Source organism: Megascapheus bottae, chromosome 14 (genome assembly GCF_031878675.1).
Source record: "Megascapheus bottae isolate mThoBot1 chromosome 14, mThoBot2.hap1, whole genome shotgun sequence".
NCBI classification, from domain to species: Eukaryota; Metazoa; Chordata; class Mammalia; order Rodentia; family Geomyidae; genus Megascapheus; species Megascapheus bottae.
Genome location: NC_143522.1, coordinates 53,925,628 through 53,952,487, shown reverse-complemented (window position 1 = coordinate 53,952,487; position 26,860 = coordinate 53,925,628). Strand labels below are relative to the sequence as shown.

The 26,860-nt window shown below is 40.7% G+C and overlaps 1 protein-coding gene across 1 annotated transcript; it reads left to right on the top strand.

The window, feature by feature from the left end:
* Positions 1–21,461: 21,461 nt before the first annotated feature.
* LOC150055363 (granzyme B-like) lies at positions 21,462–24,455 on the top strand. The gene is made up of 5 exons (XM_090345496.1): positions 21,462–21,551; positions 22,504–22,651; positions 23,068–23,203; positions 23,360–23,620; positions 24,272–24,455. The coding sequence occupies exons 1-5, from the start codon at positions 21,497–21,499 to the stop codon at positions 24,416–24,418; spliced, it is 747 nt and encodes a 248-aa protein (XP_090201622.1). The 5' UTR covers positions 21,462–21,496; the 3' UTR covers positions 24,419–24,455.
* The last annotated feature ends 2,405 nt before the right edge of the window (positions 24,456–26,860 follow it).

The window sequence follows — 26,860 nt, the reverse complement described above, 5'->3', positions numbered from 1 at the left end:
TATACCAATGTGAGATAACCAAGGGACAGCAAAGGAGATGAGAGACAACATAGTACATTAAGGACAACAATCATTCATTATATGGCTTTTGTTTCAATATCCTGGAGGTCCTTTCAATTAGCTTCACATTATATGGCCTTATGTATCAAGATTTTGCTCTATTGCAGATCTCTGCTAGTAGAGCCCAAGGTTTGTACTGATTATGACGAATGACCTTACTTGTCTTAAATAAATATTGTGTAATTGTTACATTTTTTCAATCAGTGTCCACAAAATAATTTGTATTATAAACCTTCACTTTTATCATCCTAGTAGGTATATAATGTAAGCCATATCAGCTTTTGCTTCCTCTTTCTGATACTCGTTTCAAATGCTTATTAGCCATTTGAATTTGTCTGTCATACTTCCTGAACATTTACAAGTGAATGGACTATTTCCCATAATGAGTATGACCAGATACCATTTTTCACCAGATAGACCATTATAAATACTGCCTTTTAAATCAAACTTGTTTCGCACTTTATGATGTTTTGGGTTGTATAGGAGACCTAGATTTTCAAAGACTCAAGCTTATCACTTTATAGCTATTCCCTATAAATATACATGCTTGCCTGGAAGTATAGGAGATTCATTTCTGGTATACTTCTTCACTGTTTTTATATATTTGGGCACTGACAAACATCCCAGTGTGAGCTTCGACTTCAGAAGACACTTCCCATCTGCATCTGTGCATCTGTCTAAGTGGAACACCTTTGTTATTCAGGAAGATTTTTTTCTTTCTTTGTGCTCTATTAAAGGGTTAGGTTTGGGCCTGAAGTTTGACCTAGTAGGAGAGTGCTTGCCTAGCACACACCAAAACCCAGGTTCAATTCCTCAGTACCCGCACATAGAAAAAAAAAATCCCAAAGTGGTGCCTATGACTCAAATGGTAGAGCACTAGGCCTTGACAAAGCCCAAGGACAGTGCTCAGACCCTGAGTTCAAGCCCCAGGACTGGCAAAAAAAAAGTTTGTTTAATCTATTATAGTATCCTATAATATTTTCTTCAATGTATTTGCCATCATTTATAATCATATGTATGTGATTCTTTAATTAATGTCCTATTCCTTGACATTTGAAACTAACTCCAACTGCAGAACATTTGATTTCCAGTGCTTTGTAGAGTACTATTCCCAGAATATTTCAGGTATTCTCCTTGGAAGAAAGAATTATCCGGATTTGAATGATTTCAAAGTCCCTCCCTAGGAACTGGGTCTCTAGTATTAGTATAATTTGGCTTCCCCCATATCAGTTTACACTCGAGAAAGTTTCCAAATGTGCAAGAAATAACATCTCCATCTGTGATCTAAGCCCCACGTGATCATATTTTTCTGAGGTTCTAGCTGTGGCTACAATGACAGTAAAAGCAAACTAACGGCTCTTTCAACAGAATGAACCCTAGGAAGGTAAGTTATGGTTAGAGCAGTTAATTGCAAATGTGTGGTTATTGACTAACCATGATGAATTCTCAGACTCACTCACCCCCTCCTACCAGTATCTCAGGTTTTTTTTTTCCATGACACATTTCAAGAAATTGTTTTATCTTTGTTATATAGACATATACTAAAAAGTATATCACCAATGATTATTAGGACTCCTTCATATTTAATATACAATTGAATTTATAATTCAACTGATGATGAATTCAGGCCATCGTAATAATGTTGCAAAACTTATTTTTTGTCAGTCTACTAAGCATGCAAAGATAAACTATACAATAAATTTTCCATGTTAGAATGTCTGCCATCTGGGGTGCAGAGTGTTGTCATGTGTGTACGCCCATCCTCTCAGTCCATTGCCAGTTTTCCTGAGAATATCATGTGCACCCTTCATCTTTCCAGAGTTCAGACTAGAAGCAAGATATAAAAAGTGATGACATTGATTGGCAGTATGAGGCATGTGGTGTACAGTTGTTTATATAATGGAGGAAAAACTGGGATGGAAATCACATTGGAAAGAGGAAGTTCACTAGCTTGGGTGGCTCATACCTGTAACTTCAGGATACTGAGACAGAAAGATCTGGAGCTAGAGGCCAGCCTACATTACACAAAAAGCTACAAAGACACACACGGGTAACTCACACCTGTAATACAGCTACTTAGGAAGCTGAGATCTAAGGATCTCAGTTCAAAGTCAGCCAGGGAAGAACATTTGTGAGACTATTTTAAATTAACCACCAAACAGCCAGAAATCAAGGTATGGTTCAGGTGGTACAGCACCAACCGTGAATGGAAAAAGCTAAGAAACAGAATCTAGTTCCTGAGTTCAAGACCCAGTACCAGCACCAAAAAATAAAAAGTTAAAAAAATAATAAAATAAAACAAAAAATAAGCCAAGTGCAAATGACTCACACCTGTAATTCTAAATTCTTAGAGGCTGAGATCTGAGAATTACTATTTGAAGCCAACCTGGGCAAGAAAGTTCATGAGACTCTTATTTCCAATAAGTTACTCAGAAAAAGGTGGAAGTGGGCCGGGAGTTTGGCCTAGTGGTAGAGTGCTTGCCTAGCATTCACTCAGTACCACATACATAGAAAAAAAGCCGGAAGTGGTGCTGAGGCTCAAGTAGTAGAGCCCTAGCCTTGAGAAAGTCCACGGACAGTGCTCAGGCCCTGAGCTCAAGCCTAGAACTAGCAAAAAAAAAAAAGTAAAAGAAAAAGCTGGAAGTGATGCTGTGGCCTTGAGGAAAAAGGGGCTTAGGGACAGTGCCTAGTCCCTGAGTTTAAGCCCCCAATAAATAAATATATAAATACATAAATACATAAAATATTAATTGAAGGAGTTCCTAAAGATATAAATTCATTCTTCATATTAAATAAATACGCTGAGAATACACGTTTGATTGTTATTTTTCTTCCAAGTTCCTAAAAAAAAAAGTGAATGTTGGAAAGTGGTTAGGAAGGAAACTGAATATCATGTACAAGTTAAATGTAATCAAAAAAAAATTTCAAGGCAAAGGGGAGTAAATCAAGTTATTAGAAAATGTGAGGGATAAGAAGTTTTATTTCCCTTTGTAAGGGCTGAGAAATGTATAAAGATATACTTTTGTTGGAAGCTGGTAGCTTATGCCTGTAGCCAGCCTGGGAAAGAAAATCCATAAGATTCTCATTTCCAGTTAGCCACCATAAAATCAGGAAGTGGATCACATGGTGGAGACACAGCCTTAAGATAAAAAGCTAAGAGAGAGCACCTAGGCCCTGAGTTCAAGGCCCAGTACTGGCACAAAAGAGAGAGGGAGAGAGAGAGAAAAAAAAGGAAGGAAGGACAGAAAGAGAAAGAGAAAGAGAAAGAAAAGGTATCTATTGATGGGCTTGCTAAACACATCTGCCATCCTTTGGCGGGTGAGGGGAGCACTGGGGAGGCTGGTAAGGACAGGAAACAAGATTCTGTGGTTGGAACAGTGAAATGTGAATAGTGAAAAGTGGAGGAACTCTCCATGGTGAATCACCAACCAACCTGAAAAAAAAAAGCTGAGAAATAAATGAGATTAGAGAAGTTGTTAATTTAACATGGACACTATTGCTTAAAGAGACAGGTAGGAATTGAAGATGACATTTTAAGGTCTTGGGAAGAGGTAGAGAAGACTTTAGATTAGCCATCCCTGGAGGGTATGGACTAAAGTACAATCTTTTCCTAGGGAGATCCTCAAGAACAGTTCTCACAGAGAAATAAGATCCCACAACACCAGAAATTGGATATTCTTCTTTTGGGTCCAGATTGTCTCCAGGAATTTCTGATTTTGTTACCTAAGACATGGAGAAGTCAAAAGCTTTTTTTTTTTTTTTAACTGTGTAGCTCAGGAAAAGACCACCACATTGACACCACACACACACACACACCCCACCACCACCACCACCAGCGATTAGCCACACCTAAACACTTTGAGCAATAGTAATTTGCAGAGCCCCAGGACCCCAACCACAGGAACACATCACAGCTGAACACCAGGACGGGGATTTAAGGATTGCAAACATCCAGCCTCCACGCTGCTCCACTCTTTAATCCACGCACCCTTCCTCTTCAAGACTTCCCCCGTGGAAGGTCTGAAAAGAACTACCTTGCCTCCATGTGGGAAAGATGGATAGCTGGATCTTCTGACAAGATGTGGGATTGGTTCAATGGCTTCTGTAGGCTCTACAGATACTGTTGATTAAGGTGTCTTTTCATCAAAGGAGTTTATGTTTATTGAGATGATTGTATAATGTTTCTCTTTTTACTTTATTTATGTTTGTGCATGTGTGTGCACCAGGCGTGTGTGTGTGTGTATGTGTGTGTGTGTGTGTGTCTGTCTGTCTGTCTGTCTGTGTGCGCCAATGCTTTTTTGCTCAAGACTAGCGCTCTACTACTTGAGCCATAACTTCACTTCTGGCTTTATTTTTTGTCAGTGATAGGGCTTGAACTCTGGGCCTGGGTGCTGTCCTTGAGCTCTTCAGCTAGCACCACTTCCGGTTTTCTGGTGGTTAACTGGAGGTAAGAGTCTCACGGACTTCAGTGAGACTTTAGTCCCAAGTTAGGTTCAGCCCCTCACCCCCATAGGCCAAATAAAGACACATGGTAAAGGACAGAGAAAGGAGATTTCTTACAACACACTTATGCAGAGTGAGCAATTTGGTGCATCTTCAGCCATGTTCAGAGGTACAGACATTGGCTTCCAGTTACATAGGGAGAATTGGGGCAGAGAATAAAAAAGACCTAGGTCTTTTAAATCAGTATATGTAAAAAGCTACATTAATCAACTCCTCTAATGTCATATGAAATCCTCATTTCTAGTGTCCGTTTAACTTGTCCATGATTATATCTTGGGATCAACTTTGAGAGTTGTCCCTGAGTGAGGACAGATTATGTCTTTACAAACCATAAATGAGGTTGACCTATAATAATTTTCATTCTTAGTGGTGCTATGGCTCAAGTGGTAGAGCGATAGCCTTGAGCTGAAAGACTTAGGGACAATACCCAGGCCCAGAATTTAAGCCTGCCAATTGACCCGAAAAAATAAATTAATTAATAACTTACCTACTTTATTCTTTGTTTCTGGGTTATGTTTCATTACAAAATGAGATGGCTAGGGCCAGAAGTTTAGTCTAGTGGTGAAGTGCTTGCCTAGCATGCACGTAGACCTGGGCTTGATTCCTCGATACCACATACATAGAAAAAGCTGGAAGTGGTGCTGTGGCTCAAGTGGAAGAGCTCTAACCTTGAGAAAGCACAAGGACAGTGCTCAGGCCCTGAGTTCAAGCCCCAGGACTAGCAAAAAAAAAATGAGGTGTCTACATAGTGCTTTCTCTTTCTCTTTCTCTTTTCTGGAAGAGTTTATAGAACATTAAATTTGTTTCTTCTTTGAATTCCAGTAGACAGTAACAAGTAAGGTCTCTAGTCCAGTTTCTATGTGAAAAAAATTGATGAAGCAATTTTTTTTATTTTTCTGGTATTACTGAGTCGTCAACTTTTTCTTAAGTTGGTGTTAGGTGTGATATTTCTGTATTGCCTAATGCTTCAGGCTTACTAGCGTAGACTTTTAAATAATATTATTGGCTTATCTTGTAAGGATTTCTGATATTGATTTTATTTCTGATATTATTATTGTGCTCACTTTCTTTATGATCAGTTCCTCCAAAAGTTTGTCAATGCTATTAGCCTCTCGAATAATTCATCTTTGCTTTATAATAGCTCTCTACTGATTGCCTTTCTATTTCTTCATTAACTTCTGCCTCCTATTATTTCCTCCGACTTCATCCCAGTTACATTGAAACCAGGTTTTTAGGTCCCACGCCCCAAGTTCAGAAGTCCCAAGTTAGGTTTATCCCCTCACCCCCATAGACCAAATAAAGATGCATGGTAAAAGGCAGAGAAAGGAGATTTCTTACAACACAGTTATGCAGAGTGGGCAATTTGGTGCATCCTCAGCCATGTTCAGAGGTATAGACACTGACCTCCAGTTACATAGGGAGAATTGGGGCAGGGAATGGAAAAGGTATGCAGAGTTAAACCCATCCCAAGCTACAGGTGTAGACAGACTGGCCATTAGCTCTGGAGGCCAGTTGTCTCTGGAAGGCTGCTCTCTTTACCAGGACAACGTGGCACTGCCTGTCTATGGGGAAGTCTATTTTTGTCACAAGATTGCAGTTCATGAGTCCTGTCTTTACCAGAGCCCACGGTGATTGCAAAGTGACTGCAGCAGAGATAGATACTGATCAAAGGACACAGATGCAAAACAAAAAGTGTGTGGGAGAAGAGGGCTTTAATTACCCAATTTTTAGTTAATTCACAGGCCTAGGAAAGCAGCTACTTTTTGTTGTTGTTGCTGTTGTTTCTGTCAGTCATGGAGCTTGAAATCAGAGCCTGGATGCTGTGCCTGAGCTCTGAATTATAAACATATAGGAAAATACATACCTGGTTATATGTAGATATACACAAATCAGTTGACTCAAGAATGGTATATGCAGGCCCTGAATGCAGTGGTATGACTCCTGTGAACAATGAATTTACAGTTTAACAAAATGAATGTCACAATGCTGGAACATGTGTTGTTCATGTGGAGGGAGATCAACCAAGCAAAGGGATCAGAAAATGGAGGAAGGGAGAATGGGCAAAAGTAGTCATAATATTCACCATGCCTGTAGAGAAATGAAACCAGGCAACCCAAGAGGAAGTGTGGGATCAGAAGAGAGGGGAAGAATGTGGATTAAGATACATTATACTCACAAACTGACATGTTGAATTGAAACCCCGAGCACATCTAGTTAAACATAACAATAAGTGAAAAAAAATTTATTTCTTCTTTTCTGATGCTATAGAAACAAGATAGAAAAATCTAGTTCGCATTTTATAGACTTTGAGCCTGTTTGGGTTTTTTTCCCCTGAGGCACAGGAATCTTTATTGTCAAGCGCACTCATTCCATATCACCAACAGCTTTACAAATCACAAGAATGCAGAGTTCACACAAGATATAGTGCAGACATGGGAGGAAATGGTCCCTCTGACAACACTGGCTGTAATACCCAGGTAATCAATTGACCTTGTTCAGCCAAAATACCTCTAACAATGAAAAATATCAGCTAGTTATAACAGCTAATTCATATACACACAAATCAAATGAAATAGATAGTATTTGCTTTTAGTGTATAGCGAGTTTAAAACCCTAGTGTTTGCAAAAAAAAAATTGTATTCTCCTGAAAGTGCCCTGTGCTTCCTTTTTATCACTGAGCTTGAACTATCACAAAAGTTTGATGCTTGCAGAAACTGTACTTATAGATTTAAAGTTGCAATGTGTAGGTTCATGAGAAACGGATAAATATCAGTTGAGAGATTACTGCGTCTTCAAAAAACCATTGCTTATTAAAATCTATGAAATTTGAACTGTAAGATGCAATTAAAAATAAAGAACACAGGAGGAAGGAAGATAGCACCGAAACAATAGAGACCCAGCCTAGATCTCTCCCACAGAAAGAGAGAATCAGGGAATGCCACGAGCCATCTATTTTAAGAAATCCACAATTACAAATTTAAGAAGCAATGGAGAAGTACACAAACTGGAAAAGAAATCCAGATAAAGCTTATATCCAATGTTCTCAAAGAATCTGAAACGCGAGGACCCCTACCCCACCCCTCGGTTATGGGGAGGGCCGCTGGGGCGGGAAGCGGAATCCAGATGCAGGAACCCACACAGACTGGACGCGGGCAGCACAGACGTTGGTGGAGACCAGAGGGGAAGTGAACGAATTGTCACAGAAAGACTCAGCCAAAGCGGCACAGGACTTCCCTGAAACACAGCAGGGACCTGAAGGGCAGAGCCAAAAAGTCCCATGTCTTCAGCTGGGCCCCGCCCCTGGGAACAGGGCAGGAAAACTAGCCATCTGCCGGGCTAGCTGAGACCAAAGTGCTTAACTCCATCATACGGCCCACTGTGGGGCCACTGGTTGGGCTGAGAGCTAGCTGTGCAGCAGCACACAGCCTCTGAGAACAGGCCGAACACCTGTAAAAGCTACAATCTCCAACCCACGGAGCCGCGGAACTAATTTCGCTGAGAACCACAGGTATATGGAGATTCCCAGAACCACCAGTCCCATACCAAGTAAAGACCACCACCTACCAACCACAGAGCGAATCTACAACAGCAGTCTTCAATGCATTGGAAAGTGCAACGACTAATCACAACATATATAAATAATCCAAGTCCAATGCAAAACCCAAAAGGAAACAAGAATGAAGGGATGAGAGAGATGTCACCATCCAAAGAAATGACACCTGAAGAGACAGGAAGCATGACACTGTTCAAGGAGATGATTGCAGATATAACTAAAGAGATCAAAGCAGAATTCCAAAAACAATTCCAGGAACATACGCAGGAAATCACCAAGGAGCTCCTTGATCTCAAAAGAAAAATAGATAAAAATTATACTTCCCAGGGTGGGGAGTTTGGCCTAGTTGTAGAGTGCCTGCCTAGCATGCACGAAGATCCAGGTTCGATTCCTCGGCACCACATACATAGAAAAAAGCTGGAAGTGGTGCTAAGGCTCAAGTGGTAGAGCTCTAGCCTTAAGAAAGTCCAAGGACAGTGCTCAGACCCTGAGCTCAAGCCCAGGACTGGCAAAAACAAAAAAATTATACTTCCCTAGAAGAAAAGATTAATACCCTTAGAGCAGATATGAAACAGAATAGAAGATCCAGAAATAAAACCACATACCTATAGTCAACTTGTATTTGACAAAGGAACCAAAGATAAACAGTGGAACAAACACAGTTTATTCAATTATTGGTGCTGGAAAAACCAGGCAGCCACATGCAGAAAACTAAAAATTGACCCTAGCCTTTCGCCATGCACAAGCATTAACTCAAAATGGATCAAAGTCCTCAGTGTCAGACCAGAAACCTTGAAGCTGCTGCACAATAAATTTGGAGACACTGGAACTCTTAGGCACAGGCAAGACATTCCTGAACAGAATCCCAAGGGTCACAACAGATTGAAGAGAGACTCGATAAATGGATTACCTAAAAATAAAAAGTTTCTGCACAGGTCCTGGAGTTTGGCCTAGTGGTATAGTACTTGCCTAGCATCCACGAAGACCCATATTCGATTCCTTGGTACCACATGCATAGAAAAAAAGGCAGAAGTGGTGCTGTGGCTCAAGTGGTAGAGCTCTAACCTTGAGAAAAGCCCAAGGACAATGCTCAGGCCCTGAGTTCAAGGCCCATGACTGAAAAAAAAAAGAATTATTAAAAAACAAGTTTTTGCATAGATAAAAACATAGCTAGTGAAGTAGAAAGACAGCCAACCAACTGGGAGAAATTATTTCCCAATAATACATCAGACAAATGCTTAATATCCAGTATCTACAGGGAGCTCAAGAAACAAATCCCCCCCCCCAAACCCAACAAACCAGTCGCCAAATGGGCAAGGGAACTAAAGAGAGACATACCAAAAGAAGAGGTTAAAATGGCAGAAAAGCATATGAGAAAATGCTCATCATCCATGGTCATAAAGGAAATGCAAACAAAAACAACCCTAAGATATACCTTACCCCAACAAGAATGACCAAGATTTTGAACTCAGACAATGACAGTTGCTGGCAGGGTTGTGGAGAAAAAGGAACCCTACTGCACTGTTGGTGGGATTGTAAGCAAGTTCAGCCACTCTGGAAAGCAGTGTGGAGGTTTCCTAAGGAACTGAAAATAGACCTTCCCTTCGATCCCACCATACCCCTCCTGGGCATCTATCCTGAACATCATAACCCAATATATGATAAGGACACCTGCTCAGCTATGTTTATCTCTGCACTGTTCACAATAGCCAAGTAATGGAAACAAGCCAGATGCCCTACTGCAGATGAATGGATACAGAAAATGTCATATATATATATACAATGGAATTCTACATAGCCAACAGACAAGATAAAATAATGGCATTTGCAGGGAAGTGGATGAATCTAGAGCGAATCATGTTGAGTGAGACAAGTCAAGACCAAAGGAACAAAAGGCACATGGTATCCTTAATATGTGGCTATTAGATCCAAACAGTACAAGAGCGAGGAATCAATATTTGCATATCCAATCCTATGGACATGGTATTGGAAATATAAACACAACTACATAAACATAAAAATTTATGACTCTATAGTCATAATGTTTTATTACATAGATTAATATGTATCTATGACATACAAACCCTCAGCCTAATTTTAATTATGTTCTAAAATCTAAGTGCCAGTGATTGTATATAGAGCTTCCCTTCTTGAATTCTTGTTTGTTAAACACGTCATTTGAAATATGATGTAAAAATCAATGTTAATAAATTTTTAATAAAAAATAAAGAACACAAAATTTATTGAAGTCAATTAAAATACAGCAAATGATATAGCTAATTTTAAAACCTGAACATTCTATTTAAATATGCTCATAGGAGTTTGACAAACAATGAGCAATACAACCACAATAATCAACCTCAAACTAGCAACCAAGTTGCAAGGTCTAAATGAAGCATCTTCAGTGGGCAGGATATTATAGTACAATGAAAAAAATATTTAGGTGTTTCTACTACAAAGCTCTTCTACAAATCAAATGAAAAGAGTTATTGCATATGTGACAGTGCAGACATTTCATCTAAGATTTGGCAGACAGATTTTAGAAGTTAACAGATTATGTTAAAGCGCATTGCACAGTTAAATCTAAGGCAGAGCTGAAAACAAAATTGCTATATTCCATGCCAATATACCCTCCTCAACAAGATCTGAGTTTAAATCAACCCATAGGAAAACTGAAAAGAATTTTGACAAAATGAAGAACTGTCATACACCCTCTCTTTAACCAGTAACACAACACACACACACACACACACACACACACACACACACACACAGATGTTCAATTTTTAAACCACCATGTATACCAGTGTGAAATTCTCTTAAGTATGCTAGTACATTAACATTTACTTATCTCGTGTAAGTGTGTATATACACAATGTCTGTTGATTAAATTAACATATTTCAAGTTAAAATGAATTTTTTTAATCTGAACGATGTGCAAAATGAGATTGTGAAATGAATAACGAACATAACTGTCAACTAAGCTTCCACAGACATATGCCTGCACCTGTAATTATTCACACTTGTGATATAGCTGGATAGGTGGGAAGGTGCCTCTTGCAAGAGCATCCAGTGTCTCTGATTCCTGTACTTGAGGATGAATTTCTGGATATAAACCATACTTAGTAGCTTTTGTTAAGTCCCCCTCTTGATCACATCTAGGATTTACATACTGCATGTTAATTTATTAACACATCCTGCATATCAATGTTTAAGTCAAGGCTTGTTTCAAGTTCTGTCTCCAAGTAACAGCCTCCTATCTCTACTACATCTGAAGTTGCTACTATATAGTTTAATCCATGCCACTGAGCTTACTTATGTTTTAGCCAGAAAAGTGTTTCAGGGATTTTCATCTTTAGAATATCTCAAGATGCATTTTGTGGTCCAGGATATGATCAATATTAGCCAGTTTTTAATGTGTACTTATAAAATATATATTCCACCAAGTGGGTAGAATGCTAAAACTATTAGGTCCATGTGTTGTGATCTGGTTTGAATTATCTTCATTGCATCAGTTCTTGAGGTCATAGATTTATTGATCTCCTGTGGCTCTTTCTGTTTTTGTTATATATGTTTGCTAGTCATATAATCAGATGCATTAAAATGTTTAATCATAATGTTTTACAGAGTAATTTAACTCTTCCTTGCAAAAATTATTGTCTTAAAGTCAGGTCGACCTTCTACTAATACACCTATGATGGTTTTCTTTTGGTTACTATAAATATAGCTATTTCCTTTCTTTTATTTTCAACTTATTACACAAAACACTCCCTTATATTTTGCTTTTATAGCTGGGCTAGAATTCTTTGACTTTTGCCTAGAGCATTTAGAATGCTTGACTCTCATAGTTACAAAAATACTTATTTTTTTAACTCTTTTGACTTTATGCTTTATATTGGTCCCAGTTATTTTGTGGAGATTTTTGTTTGTTTCTATTTCTTAGAGAAATTTTAGTTTCATAACAAAATGGAGAGGAAGGAATAGAGATTTTCTACATATAGGACCTTCTTTCCCCTTCCCACTGGTACATATTTCTGATATTGACAGATTATAGTCCTCATACTGTCTTATGCAGAATAATTTCACCACCCTTTTCTGCTCCTCTTATTCATCCTTTCCCAACCCCCTCTTCCCATCTCCCCCAAAATCCCTTCACTGTTTGCACAGTTTTGCCTTTTCCAGATTGTCATATTGCTAGAGTCATAGGGCGAGGCTTTTTGAAATTGCCTTCTATCATTTAGTGATATGCACTGAAAGTTCCTCTATAGTTTTTCATAGCTTAGTAGCTAATTTTTCCTATCTTGTATGCTTTTCTTGTTTTTCATTCTTCCATTTCTCTTTGCTTATATTTGAATAGGTACCTTTTCTATTTTTCCTTTCTGCTCATTTGAAAGTTATACACTTTGATTATATTGTTTTTAGCAGTTACACAAGAATATGACATATTTCTTTAGCTTACTAAAGACAAAATTTAGCCCACAGGCAATACTCTTCTTGAAAGTATAAGAAACTCGGGACTTTTTTCTTTTTGTCAGTTGTGGAGCTTGAACTCAGGTCCTGGGAGCTGTGCCTGAGCCTGTGATCAAGAATAGCACTCCACTACTTGAGCCACCGCACCACTTTCCAGCTTTTCAGTGGTGAACTGAAGGTAAGAGTCTCACAGGAAGATTTCAGCCTAGGCTGAGAACTACAAACCTCAGATCTCAGCCTCCTGAGTAGCTAGGATTCCAAGTGTAAGCCACCAGTACCTCAGGACTTTTAACCTTATTTCTTTTCTTTTCTTTTTAACCTTCTTTCCTCTGACTATTTTTGCATTTAACACCATCCTATTTCTTGTTTCTGCCAGTCCCAGGCCTTGAACTCAGGGACTGAGCACTGTCCTAAGGCTTTCTCAAGGCTAGAGCTCTACCACTTGAGCCTCAGCACCACTTCCGGCTTTTTTCTATGTATGTGGTACTGAGGAATCGAACCGGGCTCTTTATGCATACTAGGCAAGCACTCTACCACTAGGTCAAACTTCCGGCCCCCTGTTTCCTTTTTAAATAATGATTATTACCTTATACCTAAAGCTCATTTTCCTTTTAATAGTTTTTAGATACGAGACTAGCTTTGTTTTTTTCCTGTAGTTTACTATAACAATTTATTCTCATATTTATTCTAGTTAATAATTCTTTTATAAGCCGTGCACAGTGGCTCACGCCTGTAATCCTAGCTACTCAGGAGGCTGAGATCTGAGGATCAGGGTTCAAAACCAGCCCAGGTACAAAAGTACTTGAAACTCTTATCTCTAATTAATCTCTAGAAAATGGGAAGTGGGGCTTGGTTCAAGGGTAGGGCTGTAGCCTTGAGCTGAAGAACTCAGAGCTCAGGAACAGTGCCCAAGCCAAGTTCAAGCCCCATGACCCACAAAAAAAATTTAAATAATAATAATAATAATAATTTTTTGAAAGGCAATCAAATACAGTCTTAATAGCCAATACACACATATAAAATCAGAATCAGGTAACTTGAAGGGATATGGGGTTGGGATATGAAGAATGATTGAAGTGACATAAACCACTCTGCCAAACTGAAATCACTTTATACTACTACTGACAGATTTTTTTTTGACAGTCGTGGGGCTTGAACTCAGGGCTTGAGCACTGTCCTTGGACTTTCTCAAGGCTAGAGTTCTACCACTTAAGCCACAGCACCACTTCCAGCTTTTTCTATGTATGTGATACCAAGGAATTAAACCCGGTCTTTGTACATGCTAGACAAGCACTCTACCACTAGGCCAAACTCTCAGTCCAGTGACATATTATTTTTTAAATGTTTAAAATTCTCTTTTCTGTTGCCATCAACTTGCAGGCAAACACATCCATTTCTTTTGTGATTTTTATTTCCTTTTTGAATTTTCGAAATATCTACTTCATTTTTATTGCATTTGTTAACACTGTGTGCTTTCCTGTTGCCTCTAATTATTTTCAAGTGTATATGATAATATGTACCAAATAATTCCAGCATCTCAAGTACTTGCTACTGTGTCCCCTCTAAAAATATTTCTGCAGGTTCTCATCAATGGCATTGGACTTTTTTTCCTTGTGGTCTTTTTAACCATACACAGCTATTGTCTTAAGAAAGAATGTATGTGGTGCCACACAGAGTGCAGAAGACAGCAGGATTCCAAGGCCTACACACTCATTTCAGATCTCCATTAGATGATCAGGCCAACAAGCAATGGAAAGCATGAGTGAACAAAGGACTACGGATATATTAGGATATGTCCTGGGCAAGAGGAAATAGACAGAGGACCAGACACGGATTTTAGGAGTAGGCATCGAAACAGCATTGCATTGTGGTAATAGCTATGGGGAAAAAAAAAACATCAATACATGATGGAATAGAAGTCCTGTACATGTGTCTTCCTTACAAGCTCTCATGGCAGGAAGAAGAAATATTTAAATCATTGAGTATCAAAATTTTTATATTGATATCACACAATAATTCTATTATTCGAACTGTATTCTAAAACATAGAGATACACATTCTAAATTATTGTATAAACATGCATTTCACACTATTATTTAACTTTGTCCAAAGTTAGAAAGTGTTTCAATAGCAGGGCCAGGAGCGTAGCCTAGAGGTAGAGTGCTTGGTTAGCATGCGTGAAGCCCTGGGTTCAATTCCTTGGTACCACATACACAGAAAAAGCTAGAAATGGCACTGTGGCTCAAGTGACAGAGCACCAGCCTTGAGCAAAAAGTGTCCAAGGACAGTGCCTAGGCCCTGAGTTCAAGCCCAGGCTGACAGAAAAGAAAAAAAGAAGGAAACAAGGAGAGAGAGAGAGAGAGAGAGAGAGAGAGAGAGAGAGAGAGAGAGAGAGAGAGAGAGAGAGAGAGAGAGAGAGAGAGAGAGGGGCGAAAATGAAGTGTTTCAGTAGCAAATGGGGAAGATAATTGGGGTTTCAACATGATGGAATATTAGAGGCCCTAGCAAATGCCAGTACAAACTATTTGGCAATTTGTGCTCCCTAGCAACACTCTAAAAAAATTGTTAAAATATGAAGATGACATTTTAGCCCATTGAACTGCACATCGTTTAAAAGGATAACAAACACTCATAGTAGGCCTGGATGTAGAGAAACTTCTATCCAGGTTTCAAATATATAATTGAGTACATAAATTGTCAATCTTTTTGAGTGGAAATTACCAATATGTACAGTTAATTTTAAAATACCAGTATACTTTGAATTTACAAACTTATTTGATGTTCAAATTGTCTGGAAAATAGGACAAGTATATGAGTCGGAGGAATGTCTCAAGTGGTACAGTGCCAGCTTCTCAAGTATATGACCCAGAATTCAAATCCCAGTACTATAAAACAACAACAACAATTTTAAAAATATTTTGCCTGGCACCAGGCAGAAAAGTCCACAAGATTCCATCTCCAAAAAGTCAGGCTGGAGGCATGACTCAAATGACAGAGTACCAACCAACCAAGCAAGACATGCAAGCTCAAAGCCCTGAGTTTAAACCCCAGCATTGCCAAAATAAACAAAATTTTAAGTATATTCATTAGAGTATTGATAACATTGTGAGTAACCTGATAAAATGCAAAAGAAAAATCACTATATGGTGTGAAATTCATATTCCATCTGTAAATGGAAAAGATTAACAACCAAAAATGATTATTCAGATTACTATTTCCTGGGCTGGATATAATTAAATAACAAAATAGGTTGCAAAGTCTTATGTGTAAGCACAAATTAATGTTTAGTTTTCTGTCTCCTCTGCACTGAGGAAGTATAAGCCCAGAGGTATACACATTTTTTTTACCCCTGCTCTGATGGCCCTGCCCTACTCTGAGTGACAGCAAACCCACAGTTGCCTAATACTTGGGGTGTTTTCTGTTTTGGTTTTGGTTTTGGTTTGTTTTTTATCAGTCTTGGGGCTTGACTCCGGGCCTGGGCACTGTTTCCAAGCTTTTCCACTGAAGCCACAGCACCACTTCTGGTTTTCTGGTGCTTAATGTGGAGATAAAAGTCTCACAGACTTTCCTTCTCTGGCTGGCTTTGAACTGTGGTCCTCAGATCTCAGCTTCCTGACTAGCTAGGCTCCTCATTCTTTTTTACTCCCTCCAAACGACTGGTTGACCCTTGTGGAATCACTTAAGGAGTTCCTGGTCATAATTTCTGCTCCTGCACATGACCTTGACCCCACCCACTATCTTCCACCCCTCTGCATTTGGTAATCCCCGAACCTGTATTTATTCCACACAGGTTGGTGTTTTTAGTGTCCTAATCAACTTCCAACACCTTCCATTCAAGTATGCCTTCCACTTATCTCATGACCTTTCTGAGAAAGCCTCTGCTGGCCCACATCTACCGGTTCTGCAACTGGATGTTGGGGAAGAGTGGGTAGGTGACCTTTCTCTGAGTTTTCAGCCCACAGCATCCCCACTGAGGCCCTCACACACAGCTCAACCTCTTCAGTGAGCTCAGAGTTCACTGGAACTTCTCATTCACAAGCCTCACTCCCCTGCGATCAATCTGCAATAAGGAATGTGGCCTCTTGTGTAAGACTTTTGCTGCCCACCCAGGCTCTAGCTACCAGTTGAGTAAGAACAGAATTTTCTGTAGCAGAACTGGAAAACACCACTTTTTCCATTAATCAGAAAACAAACAGATATTGACCACCCACTAAATGCTAAGTGCTGGAAGTTCCAATATGAGAATGGCAAGCAGGCTTTATGCCTCCAGTTACATTTATAAGGATTTTTACCACAATGTCCCATTTCTTCAGGATGGCTTGAATATGTCTGTGGGGAGGACCTGGCACACAAAACTCCAAGTCACATTGTTTGAGATAGTTAATATCCAGTCATTTTGCAACTTAGTTTTCATTTGAGCCCAGAACAGAGAAATATAGGCTCATAAATGGCATGGAGATTTTCTGGTCTGAATGCTTTCAATTCTGTAGTCCATAAGCCCTTATCCATGGGTGAGGGAGAACTGCCATTTCTAGGGTTCCCTGAGGGATAGAAAATTCCAGTACATACTCTGACGTGGAAACAATGCTGCATATCTTTAGGCCCAAGTAGTACAACTCCAGGTAGAGCAAGCACGTGGGAATGCCAAAGCCGCCATTCCCAAGAGACCTCTAATTGCAAAATCACTTCCTTTTGTGAACTGAAATCTGCCCACTGTGGCTTCCACCACTTCTCAGAAAGTAGAAAGGAAAGTTTTCATAGTGGCAGACATACATCTTTCATGTGTATACACACAAACACTTTCTGAAAGCAGGTGACCTTAGGCTTTCCACTTGATATCTCTGGGTCTGCTTCATTTTTTTGCCAGTCCTGGGCCTTGAACTCAGGGCCTGAGCACTGTCCTAGGGCTTTCTCAAGGCTACAGCTCTACCACTTGAGCCACAGCACCACTTCCAGCTTTTTCTATATATGTGATACCAAGGAATCAAACCCAGGTGCATGCTAGGCAAGCACTCTACCACTAGGCCAAACTCCCGGCCCCCTGCTTCCTTTTTTAATATGATAAGTGATTATTTCCATGCACAATATGGACATTTTAATGCACCATGGTAAGCACAGATTAATGTGAATTAATATTAATACTCCTTGCAGCTTGTATCCCTTGATTTCCTCTGCAAATGATTTTGTATTTAAAACAGCCAGTACTGCTACTCCATGATATCATCAAATGATTTCAGGCCCTCTGTGATGTGTCTCTCCTCTACCTCATCTGTGCCGTCCAGGAATCCAGTAGAATTCTGCAGTCAACACCTTTTTCCCTGCAGGGATGAGGGAACAAACCATGTGCTCCCCTGAGCTGTTATCATCTCTATAGGAGAAAGAGAAAAGCCTGCTCATCACACTCGTGCGAGCACTGGGGAAAAGGGGAAATTTCTGAAGAGAAAGGAACTAAACCAAAGGGCAAGAACTGATGTGAATCCACTGATTCCAGTCTCCATTGTGTTACGGGGTACCATTTTATGAACAGAGTAAGTGTTTAAACTATGCATCTTACAGAACCAAATTTTTAGCATCTGATGTCATAGGGAACTGGATATATAACTTCCCAAAGCCTCAGGGAAATAGTTGATGCTTTGATAAATTTCACATGATACAGTGACTGATCCTTGGTCTTTTAGGCATTGCAACCTGAGACAAAAGAACATAAAAATATAGCTGGACTCCAGCTGCCTGTAAGCCTAACTACACACAAGGCTGAACAATGAGGATCAAGGTTGAACGACAGTCCAGACAGGAAAAACATCCCTGAGATTCTTATCTCCAATTAACCATTCAAAAACTGAAAGTGAAGCTGTGGCTCAAAGTGGTAGAGCACTAACCTTGAGTGAAAAAGCTCAAGGACACTGCTCAGGACATGTTCAAGCCTCATGACCCCCAAAACCAAACAAAACAAAAATAAATGTCTAACCAGTCACTGATGGATGGCACCTGTAATACTAGCTACTCAGAAGGCTGAGATCTGAGAATCATGGTTCAGAGCCAACACAAGCTAATTTCCAATTAACGATGCAAAAAGCTGAAAGTGGAACTGTGGCTCAAGTAGCAGAATACAGGAATTAAACAAAAAAGCTTAACAACATAGTCCAACACCAGAATTGAACAAAAAAAACTGCAACAGTGCCAAAGCCCTGAGTCTGACACGCACAAATTTTTATATCTACAATATTCTATATAATATATATTTATTTACATATATTTTATATAATATATATTCATGTGTATATATTATATAACATATATTTAGATGTGTATATTGTATATTATATATTATATATTGTAGAGACAGCTTCCACTCATGCATTGTTTGCTAAAGCATTCAGCATGGTAAATATAAAGGGAATAATATTACTCTTTTCCCAATATGTCTCTCTGCTACCACGCAATGTCCTCAGCAACCCAGCAAGTTTCCATAATGCTTGATTTCTCATAGGGAAGACTTTAAGGGCGGCCTATCAAATTCCAGATCTCCTGTTTTGTTCATATATATTTATTAGGTTGTTCCTCAGTTACTAGTAAGAAACAGAATAACTAGATAACAAAGAGATATCTGAAACTGGGAGGTTATACCAAAATTAAATGACAGGGTTTCTGACACAAGAATAATTAAGCATGAACTGGTGAGGAAGAAATCGAAAGAGAAAGAACCACAATTTTAGAATCGTATACCAGAAATTCTAGTAAATGATTCAGCAGCATCCCTCTCTTACCTATCCCAAACCAAACCATTTGCCACATCCTATGAAGACATGGTAAGAACTGACAACTTGAGAGAGATGATCAGAGAAAGAGCTTAACATTCTCCAAGGTTCAGGTGTAAACTTCAGGCTCTTTGGAAACAGAATGCTCTTGGCAAAGTAAGTGGTCTTGATGGGCAAAATTCTTAAAAACTAGCCACATTACAATGTTCATAGAGTCCAGTTTTCAAGGAAAAAAATTATGAAGATACAGTATAGTACAGAAGACATGTGGATATAGATGTGGTAAAGATCCAAAAGGAAATCAGGGGCAATATATGAAAAAGTACAGAATATTCATGAACTGAGATAAATTCTACTTTTCAACACTGAAAAGTACAATAGCTAAAGTGAAAATTTCACTCATGAAATCCAATACCAGATTTGAGCAAACATAGGAAATCATCAATGCCATTTAAGGTTAAATAAAAGAGCTCAGTGTGAGGAGTGAAAAGAAAATAAATGAAGAAAAATGAACAGAGCCTAAGGGACTGAGGGGGGATATTAGAATATCAGCATATATATTAAGAGAGTTCTAGAAAGATCAAAAGAAAGGATGGAGACCATTTTGGAAAAACAATGCCCCACAAAACTTCACAAATATGAAACACAAGAGCATGTACATCCAGAAACTTCCAAAACTCTAAGCAGGATAAACTCAAATAGATCTGCACTGAGGCACACTCATCAAAGAGTTGAAAGGCAAAGAGAAAGAGGAAATCTTTAAGGTAGACAAATGACTCATTGCAAATAAGTGGACCTCAGTAAGACACTAGAAACAGTAAATCACCACAGAGTACCCAAGTCAAATGAAGAAATAAAGATCTTTCGTACATGCACTTGTATCATGTATAACTTGATGAATATGTAGATTATATATAGGCACTGAACTCGTTTTTCTCAGATCATTTAAAAGAATAATTCACTACTTTCACCACTTGCAAGAGACTTACTTTAGACCTCACTATATAAATTGAATGAAAAAAATAAAGGTATTCCATGTATAATGATCAAGAGTATTAGTTGACTAATAAATACTAGATAAAATAGAATCTAGGTGAAACTGGTTGAATGAAAAAAAACATCATATATTCATAAAAAGTTAACACTTCAAAGCCCTATATATGCTCAATATACTACATCCTTACTGGGTGTGTCATTGTTGTTACAACTGTTTTGTTTATCACAGGTAAATATCTGGTTTGGCTTTGGTTGTTCCTCATGTCAGTTTTCTTTTCTCTGAGTGGTAGTAGACACTAAGATACCAAAAAAAAAAAAAAAGGTTTCTCTGGGCTGGGAGTATAGCCTAGTGGTAGAATCCTTGCCTAGCATACACAAAGCCCTAGGTTCGATTCCTCAGTACCACATACACAGAAAAGCCGTAAGTGATGCTATGGCTCAAGTGGCAGAGCACTAGCCTTGAGAAAGCTCAAAGACAGAGATCAGGCCCTGAGTTCAAGCCCTAGCAATGGCAAAAAAAAAAAGAAAGACAAAGAAATGTACTATTGACCTGACTTATGTAATTGTAACGCCTCTGTACATTAACAACAAAAGAAACTTTAATTCCCTTCTTTGGAAGCTATGATGACAAAGTTTAGTGCACAGTGGTCCTGTACCATGACCCTCTCCAAACTATAGTCAGGGTGCTGGCTTTTCTACCATCTCTGACAGATTATCAGTTCCTGAGAAAAAGACACACAAGTTCCTCAATGGAACCACAGAAACCACCTTCCTGGACTTAATAGCACAGCACTGAAAACACGTGACAACATGGGTTTCTCAGACTCCTGCAGGTCAATAACACATCCTGCTGTCCCCACCACATAGGTTTGCATTACTACCTGAGCAAGGACAGGTGGTTTCCCTGAATCATCAGCTGTGGGTACTGATGTGGTCACTGTGTGATTCTCACACAACTGCTCAGAAAGTCGTCATCAGGCAAAGGCAAGATGGGGTGGAGGTGGGGGGAGCTTTCACAGAAAACCATCTAAAATGAATCACAGGAAAACACATAGTCTCTTAGCCTACTCCACCTCCTTCCTCTCCTGGAGGTTAAAAGGGAGCAAGTGCCTGATGAAGTTTCAGAAGCTCTGATCTCATCAACCTTCCTGGCAAGATGCAGTTGCTGCTCATCCTGTTGGCCTTCTGTCTGCCCCTCACATCAAAGACAGGTGAGTGACACCCCGCCATCCTCAGATGCACAATGCCAGCCTCACAGCAGGCACCGAGTTCTCATGCCTCTTGCATGAAGAAACACCCAGTATGACACTGGATGACCTATCAGCAAGAATGGAGGAAGGACACTATTCTCAAGAAGAGCCAGTGATGCTAGCGCTTCCTAAGACACGCAATTGTCACCTTAAAAGCAATCTGTTTCTAGGAGGGCATAACAGAAGGTGGTGGGAATCTGGAAGGAGGAAGTAGGAAAACCTGCTGGGAGGAGAGAGTGGGTGTGGCTTCTGTGTGTGGGATGAGGTGATTGATTGCTTCCTTCACCAACCACTTCACAGGCAGCCACAGAGCTCAAGGACCCCAGAAACGGTCACTGTTTTTTGTTGTTTTTTTTTTTTTTTGCCTTTGCTCAGTTCCAAGCAACTCATCCTTTTTCCTGAACTCCGTTCTTCCACCTGGTCCCCTGGACCAGACTTGCCACGTGAGAGTCCCACTTCTCTGCGTTTCAGAATCCCACAACTGCCCAGTCTGATCCAGACATGGCATGGAGCCCTCCCCCAATGAAGCCAGCAATCACTGGGTGCTCCCTGCATGCCAAGCCCTAGGAAATAGGATATCATTACATCTGTATTTATATTGCACTCCTGGCCACTGGAAAGAAGTGCTGTGTTAGACATTGCAGGACTGGGGTTGGGGATGAGGGGATCTTAGAAAACTTGTTGAGAACAGAAGAGCAGGAGAGATTCATAAGGAGTCCTTGAGATTGGAGAGCCAGGCTCACTTGTAACTATGCCTGGAAGAAAAGATTTTGTTCCAAGGAGGAACGTGAAGCCTCTTGTCTAGCCTCTTCCCAATTCCAGGTCATCTCAGCTTCTTCCCAAAAAGATCAGCAGGTCTGGGCCATCAAAATGAAGTCAGGAGTACATGTAATGAGACACACTTTTCCTTCAGAGGAGATCATCGGGGGACATGAGGCCAAGCCCCACTCTCGCCCTTACATGGCCTATCTTCGCATCTCCAATGGGGTTGATTTGAAGAAGTGTGGTGGCTTCCTCATACGAGAGGACTTCGTGATGACAGCTGCTCACTGTTATGGGAGGTAAGGAGACAAGCCAGATCCTCCTGTAGACACTCCTCGAGACCCCACCTCCTTCCCAGTAACTCCCTGGGCTTCTGGAAAGCCATATGCAGAAAAAGAGAGGACTAAGCCAAGCCTCCTGGGAAACAGAGGCAACATGGTACTGGAGGCATCTCTGAAAAGCCAAGCCTATGGTATTTAGAGCTAGATTGGCAATACACTGCAAATTAAAGCGGTTGCAAGTGTTACCCTGTAGTACAGTTACTGATGGCTCTAGAATGCTACCTCAACAGCTAAGAAGCAGCAGAAGAGCTCAGTCACTCCTGACTCCTGGGTTTCTCCTCAGCCTCTGCCCAGCCCTACCTAGCTACAGCCTCCTCTTCATGGGCTGTCTCCTCTGATCCCCATTCCCTAACCACACTGTGCTCTCCATGAAGCTCAATAAACATCACCCTTGGTGCCCACAACATCAAGGAAGAAGAGAAGACCCAGCAGGTCATCCCTGTGAGAAAAGCCTTCCCCCACCCAGATTATAACCGTAGGGACCACTCCAACGACATCATGTTATTACAGGTAAGGCACACCTCCTTGCTGCTTCTTTCTCCTTCCAGGGGATAAGCCTCTCCATCCAGGACCCTCCCCATCCCTCATTTCCATACTGAGCAACATGATCATCTGGATCCAGAAAGCCACTGGTTCAGCTGGACTCTCTTGCTTCTCTCCCATCAGCTGCAGAGAAAAGCCAAGAAGACTACAGCTGTGAATCTGATCAGGCTGCCCAAGAACAAGTCCCAGGTAAAGCCAGGACAAGTGTGCTATGTGGCTGGCTGGGGACAGATGGCCCCAAGGGGCAAATACCCAAATACACTGCAGGAGGTGGAGCTGACAGTGCAGGAAGACCAGAAGTGTAAATCCCATTTAGAAGGTTATTACAACGATGTCGTTGAGATCTGCGTGGGAGACCCAAAAATGAAAAGGTCTTCCTTTAAGGTAAGATTGTGCACCCATCTCTTCAGTATATGAGAAGACAGAGTAGATTTGGGGAAGACCCAGAACCTGGAGACCCAAACAGGGAGCTCCTTATCCTATCAGTCTGTGATTTCTCCCTGGGTCAAGAGGAGCATTGTGTCTGGGAAATAATAAGGACCTCTGCATTCTTACTAAGGGGCCCCTGTGAACATTGCCCCATGGTGGCAGGAGTTTGCAGCGCTGTGCTCAGTCTCAGAGCACAGGCTTTCCAAGCCTACATCCCTGAGTTTGAAGTAATTACAGTCACGTGGTTTTCCAGAAATAGCACTTCCCTTTGGCCAGTTGGCCCGTCCTCCACGCTGGGTGTCGGCTCCACTCACCTGCTTCCATGTCCTTAAACAGTACCCTGGAACCAGTGTGCCTCACAGCTTCATTGGAAGAGAATTATAGACCCTGGGGGAGATGACAGAGGTAACCTAGGGTGAGCTGAACCAGCAACAGGGTCCATGGTCAGAACATAGCAGCTTAGGGCCTGCAGGGGCCTACAGTCAGGCAGTTATTTGGTCATTCATCTCGCAGGGAACACTTGGGGTATCCTCTTAGGGGCCTACATGGCATGGAGGACAAAGACAGAGGACCAAAAACTCAGTAATCTTCCTTCTGGCTTCACAGGGAGACTCCGGGGGTCCCCTTGTGTGTAACCATAGAGCCGAAGGTATTGTCTCCTATGGACGGCCCGATGGATCACCTCCACGAGTCTTCACCAAGGTCGCCAAGTTCCTAAATTGGATAAAGAAAACCATGAAGAAACGCTACTAACCACAAGAGGCAAACTAGTACAGACACATACACACACATAACTATCTTCTTTGGAGCTGAAGCTGCGAATGTACAAGGGAAGGTGCCGGTAACTAAATAAACCTCAATGTGAAAGCCGGTCTCCTATTAATTAACCTTCATTCACAGGAACCAATTCTGCCAACAGCAGGCCAATGGCATGATTCTGTTTTCTGTTTTCCCCTCTTCCTTCACTCCTCCATGTCTTTCCAAAGCCCTATGCAAAGCTATGGCCCAGCCCCTTCTCTCCTGCTCTGCCTTCTGATTGGTGCTAAGAAATAATAAAAAGACCAAGCTTGAAGAGCTGTTTCTGGGGAGCTGCTACTGTACTGGGTGGAAAAGGGACTAATACCAGCAGTCCTGGAGGTCAAAGAGACACGGCTGAGGTCACTGCTGAGACCCCACTGAGCCGGGGATAAGCCATATCCAGAAAGGTCTTTCTTTTCTAACGTCTGACAAAAGTTGGGAAGGATTCATTGAATAGCTCCTTTTCTCATCTGGAATTAGTTTCCTTTCCTGTCTTCCTCAGAGATGGGGACAGGGTGGGGGGGGCGGGCATACTTGATATCTAGCTTCCCATCATCCTTTCTTCTCCATACCTACTTAAGAGTTTAGAGTCTATCAACTCCCGTCTCCTCCAGACCATGCGATATGAACCAGTCCCTTCCACCTACTCCCTTTCTAAAACCTCAAAGCCCGAAGCAGTCCCATTAGGCCCACACCACTGGGGTAGTAGCCCTGCTTATAACCTGTCTTGAGAGGAACCTCACAAGAACAAGGTTATGCTGTTGAGACCCTGCAGGACCCGTGGAGGATAGGACTATCGGGGTCTCTCTCCAGAGCCCTTAACCTGCTCTGCACTTCAGCAGGGCCAATGCAGCACCTCACATTCAGCATAGTGCACCCCATAGGTTCAGGGTCCCCTGGATATCTGCATATCTGGTCACTAGGTATCCTGACCCTCAGGCTGAAGCCTCATCCCCCTGCTGGTCCCTAGGCTAAAACTCCAGGCTAATCACCTTGTCTGGATCAGTTCAAAGGGGCAGAATAACTCGAAAATCCATCTCTTTTTTTTCAGTGATTAATAAACAGTCATCGAGCAGTTACTAAGTGCCATGCCTTGGCTTATAAAGTGAATACGATAAAGAATTCAAGCAAAACTGAGACAGTGAAACCTTTCCATGTTGTTTAACTCTGTCATCCTCCAGATTGGTCCACAAAGCCCTGGAGCTTTGTGGACATCTCATGACAATGAAGTATTCATATATTAATTAATGATTATTGCTAATAGAGTCTGAGATTTAGAAATGACTCTAATCATCTAGTCTTTAATGAGAAGTTGCTAGCCAGCCATTAGAACATCCTTGTTACCTAAGGAAAAGAGCAGCAGATAGGGAGGAAGGTAACTAGAGCAACCTTTTTTATTTGTGTACATGAATGGCATTGTACTGATTCAAATCATAACAGATATATCTATCTATTTGAATGGTTCTGAAACATAATCCCTGTCACTGCTGCAATTTCTACCTTTACAGAATCAAACTAGAATCAAGGGAGACTGAAGAAATGGAGAAATGCTATCATAGTTACTGCTACATCTATAGTATCTACCTGGGCATCTCATCTTTAGAATGCTCTCAGATTGGAGATACCAGGCAGAGTCTGTGACTTTGTGCTACTTAATTATAGTTCTGTATTGGGCTCACCTTACCAAGCATTTTCAGCAAGCCCAGCTTCTGGGTCCTGTCACCTGGGGCAGTAAATAATGGTTGATCATAAGTTGCAGCTCTAGATCAATGCCTTTCTCGCTAAGTATAAACAACACATACTGTTGTGAGATTCTGTCTTTCTTTGGCATCATGTGACTCTCTAAGGTGTATTCTTCTCCATCTTGGGCATAAATCATGCTATAACAAAATCTCTTAACTACCCTGCGCTTGTACAAGTGAAGAGTAGTGGGTGTTACAAAGTTTTCACTTGGGAGCTGATAAAAACAAAACCTCCCTACATCTAACACATGCTCAGGACTTGGTTCCATCACTGGAGGGAAAAAAAAGAAAGAAAATGCCAAAGCTCATATTAAGTGAAGTAAGCCAGACTCAAAGGAACTCCCTCATTTGTCATAATCAGTAGAAACCTTGGGCTCTCCTAGCAGAGATTTGCAATAGAACAAAACCTTGATACATAAGGCCATACATTATGACGCTAAATGAAAGGACCTCTAGGATATAGAAACAAAAGCCATATAATAAATGACTGTTGTCCTTAACATACTATGTTATCTCCAATCTCTTTTGCTGTCCCTTGGTTATCTCATATTGTTACAGTGTCTCATTTTGTTACCTGATATATCAAATATATTTGTATTTGGTTATTTGAAATTGGATAGGGAAGGGGAGAAAACAAGATGAGGAGTGGAGGTGG

What these genes read in the sequence shown, in the direction of transcription:
- LOC150055363 (XM_090345496.1), top strand. Translation starts at nt 21,497, where the DNA reads ATGCAGTTGCTGCTCATCCTGTTGGCCTTCTGTCTGCCCCTCACATCA. An exon ending in GCTGCTCACTGTTATGGGAG is followed by an intron (nt 22,652 to 23,067) that starts GTAAGGAGACAA and finishes CTCTCCATGAAG; the next exon opens with CTCAATAAACATCACCCTTG. An exon ending in TGAAAAGGTCTTCCTTTAAG is followed by an intron (nt 23,621 to 24,271) that starts GTAAGATTGTGC and finishes CTGGCTTCACAG; the next exon opens with GGAGACTCCGGGGGTCCCCT.